Source organism: Corapipo altera, unplaced genomic scaffold (genome assembly GCF_003945725.1).
Source record: "Corapipo altera isolate COAL_440 unplaced genomic scaffold, ASM394572v1 131059, whole genome shotgun sequence".
Classification (NCBI taxonomy): Eukaryota; Metazoa; Chordata; class Aves; order Passeriformes; family Pipridae; genus Corapipo; species Corapipo altera.
In genome coordinates, this window is record NW_020887927.1 from 1 (window position 1) to 3,437 (window position 3,437).

Consider the following 3,437-nt stretch of genomic DNA (forward strand, 5'->3'; position numbering starts at 1 on the left):
CACTCCCAGGAGCCCTCAAGGAGCTCTTCCCACTCCCAGGAGCCCTCGAGGAGCTCTTCCCATGCCCAGGGGATCTCTGGGAGCTGTTCCCAGGCCACTCACCCCCGGAGAGCATGAAGAGGTTCTCGAAGCCCCTCTCACACATGGTGGTGGCCGCCTGGCTGGCCAAGCGCTCGTCGTTGTCGTACACGATGATGATCTTCCCGTGGGCGTTTTTCTGGGAATGGCTAAGGAGGAGGCACTGCTGGACTCGAGGGGCACAGCAACACGTTTTGGGAAGTAAAACAAACAAACAAAAAGGGACCAAAAAACCAAAAAACGGGATTTGGGACTGAGGGACTCCACGACTTGTAAACGTCGTTCATCGTCCCTGCCTGAGGAATGATGGGAGGAGGAATTCAGTCTTTTCCTCCTGGATTCCCAGTGGCTGGGACTTGAATCCCCACGGGATTCAGTGTTTGGAGGTTGGTTGGTGACAGGGAACAGCAAGAAGCACCTTTGTTTACAACACCTCCCCCTCACGACAGCCAACAACTGGGAATGATCAGCCTAATCCAGCCTCCTAATCCTCTTTTTCTGCCCTCAATCCCCATCAAGGTGCTGACAGGAAGCCAAAGGATTTGATGGATCTATCCCTGCAGCAACAGGAGAGCAGTGCCCACGGAGGGCTTTGCCTTTCAGCAGCCCAAATCCCAAGAAATGCCAAATCCAGCTCCCTCTGGAGCCAGGAGGAACCTTGAGGAATTCGAATCCAGCAGCAGAGCCGCCCCAGGTGATCCCAGGATCTCCTGTCCCACCTTCCTCGGGATTCCCAATTTTGCTTGGCTAAGATCCAGCTGGTTTTGGGAGCCCCTCCCCACCAACATCCCCCTCATTTTTTTCCCCTGTGCCAGCACTTTCCACGGAAAGGATACATATTCCAGAATACTGTTTGTGTATGGATTCATGGTCCTGGACAGCGTGGCAATAGGGTAGGAATAAGCTGCAGGAGAGGGGAAAAAAAGAGGGATAAATCATCCAGTGGCTGCACACCAACAGCTGGGATACAACAGGGATTTATTGGAGTTCTACAGCCCTGGAAACCCAGGGAATAAGGGATTAAATGAGCTCAGTCCTGGCTGGATTGGATGTCCCAAAGATGTCCCACCAGGCAGAGCTGGCTGTGGAATTGTGTCCCCTCACCTCCCACAATGTGACACTGGTCGTAGGCGTCCCGATCCCGCACGTCCAGGAGCAGGAAGGGACAGTCTGGATAGGGCAGGTCCTTGGCCTGGGTGTCCTCCTTCTTCGGAGAGTCCTTCTCGATGTCCATCTCCCCAACCCCGCTGATCACGCTGGGAAAGGGAAGGGCAGGGTGAGGTGGGAGCTGGGAAAGCTCATTCCCGACATTTTGGGGCCCCTCTCCGGCGGCTCCGAGTGCTTGGGAAGAGCTGGGATAAAGTATCGTTCTGGGATCCCTGAGCTTGGCAGGGACATGGGGATTCGGGAATTGGACTCGTTCTCAAGGATTCCAGGATGGTTTGGGTTGGAAGGGACCTTAAAAGATCATCCATGGGCAGGGACACCTTCCACTATCCCAGGTTGCTCCAGCCTGGCCCTTGGACACTTCCAGGGATCCAGGGGCAGCCACAGCTTCTCTGGGAGATTCATTCCAGCCCCTCCCCACCCTCCCAGCCAGGAATTCCTTCCCAATATCCCATCTATCCCTCTGGCAGCGGGAAGCCATTCCCCCTTGTCCTGCCATTCCATATCCTCGTGAGAAGATCCTCATAAATGAAGATCCTTGGGAAAGCACAGGGCTGAGCTCTGTGCCCTAATCCCACACACATCCTGGAATGTGGGGGCCTGGATGGAATCCCACCAACACATTCCCTCATCAGCCATTTAAACCATCGCCAGGTGGCAACAGTGCTGGGAATCCACCCTCAATCCAAGTAGGAAAACCCTGGCAGACCCTTCTCCCTCACACCTCCAAATCCAGGCTTTTTTAATGAGAAAAATGGGATAAAGCCACTTGGCAGGAATTTCAAGAGCTGGATGAATTAACCTAAGACAAGGAAGCTGTGGGTTAAGGAGGCACCTCTGGAGTGTGGAACGCTGGGATTCCCCAGGTCCTGTGCTGTTCAGGAACAGGACTGGATTGGGGGCCTCCTCGGGGCTTCCCTTCCCGTTTGTCCCCGCTGCCACCTCGGCATCTTCACCTGGAGCAGCAGCATCTGGGGACAGAGCAGGGCACGGGCACTTAAAGAGCTGCAGGGAGTCAACAAGCAGGTTTTAAGCCCAGTTTCTAATCTTGGACTAAAGTGTGACAGCCTTGGGCTCATCCTCTTACAGGGATCATTCCCCCAGGGCCCCACGGTCTAATTAAAGGGCCAGAGAAAGAGGCTCAGAGTTATTCCCAATGATAAAGAGCCCCCAAAAATATAACAAAGAGACCCCAAAAACACAAAAAAAGAGCCTCAAAAATATAAAAAATAAAGAAGACCCCCAAAAGATAAAGAAGAGCCCCAAAAAAGATAAAGAGCCCCTAAAAAAATAAAGAGCCGAAATAAAAAATAAAGAGCTCAAAAAACAAAATAAAGAATCCCCCCCAAAATAATAAAGAGAGCCCCAAAAAGATAAAGAGCCTCAAAAAAATAAAGAGTCCCAAAAAAATAAGGAGCCCCCCAAAAGATAAAGAGGAGCCCTCAAAAAGATAAAGAGACAAAATAAAAAACAAAGAGCCCCCCTCAAAAAAAAATTAAGAGCCCCCCAAAAAATAAAGAAGAGCCCCCCAAAAAGAAAGAGGCAAAATAAAAAACAAAGAGCCCCCCCTCCCAAAAAATAAAGAGCTCTCCAAAAATATAAAAAAGAGCCCAAAAATTACAAAAAAAAGAGTCTCAAAAATATAAAAAATAAAGAAGACTGAAAAAAATAAAGAAGAGCCCCAAAAAGATAAAGAGCCTCAAAAAAATAAAGAAGAGCCCCCAAAAATAAAGAGCCAAAATAAAAAACAAAGAGCTCCCCCAAAAAATAAAGAGCCCCCAAAAAAATAAAGAAGAGCCCCAAAAAAGAAAGAGGGAAAAAAAAAAAAAAAAAAGCCCCCCCCCCAAAAAAATAAAGAGCCCCCCAAAAAATAAAGAAGAGCCAAAGGGCTGGAGAGCCCAGATAATCAATAAAGAGCCCAAATAACATATAAAGGGTCCAAATAATCAATAAAGAGCCAAAGGGTTGGAGAGTCCAAATAATATAAAGAGCCCAAAAAATATAAAGAAAGAGCCCCCCCCCAAAAAAAAATCAATAAAAGGCCTAAATAATAATCAATAAAGGGTCCAAATAATAATAATAATAATAATAACAATAATAATAATAATACCAAATAATAATAACTATAATATTAAAAAAGGCCCCAATAATAATAATAGTAATAATAATAATGGGTACAAGTAATAATAATA

The 3,437-nt window shown here is 47.6% G+C and overlaps 1 protein-coding gene across 1 annotated transcript; it reads right to left on the reverse strand.

The window, feature by feature from the left end:
- Positions 1-33: 33 nt before the first annotated feature.
- LOC113941801 (centrosomal protein of 41 kDa-like) lies at positions 34-2,274 on the reverse strand (the record flags this gene model as incomplete). Its single annotated transcript, XM_027632943.1, has 4 exons — positions 34-217; positions 915-982; positions 1,183-1,334; positions 2,081-2,274. Coding segments are annotated over 4 exons (598 nt in total), but the record flags the coding sequence as incomplete, so codon positions are not given.
- Between the last annotated feature and the right edge of the window lie 1,163 nt (positions 2,275-3,437).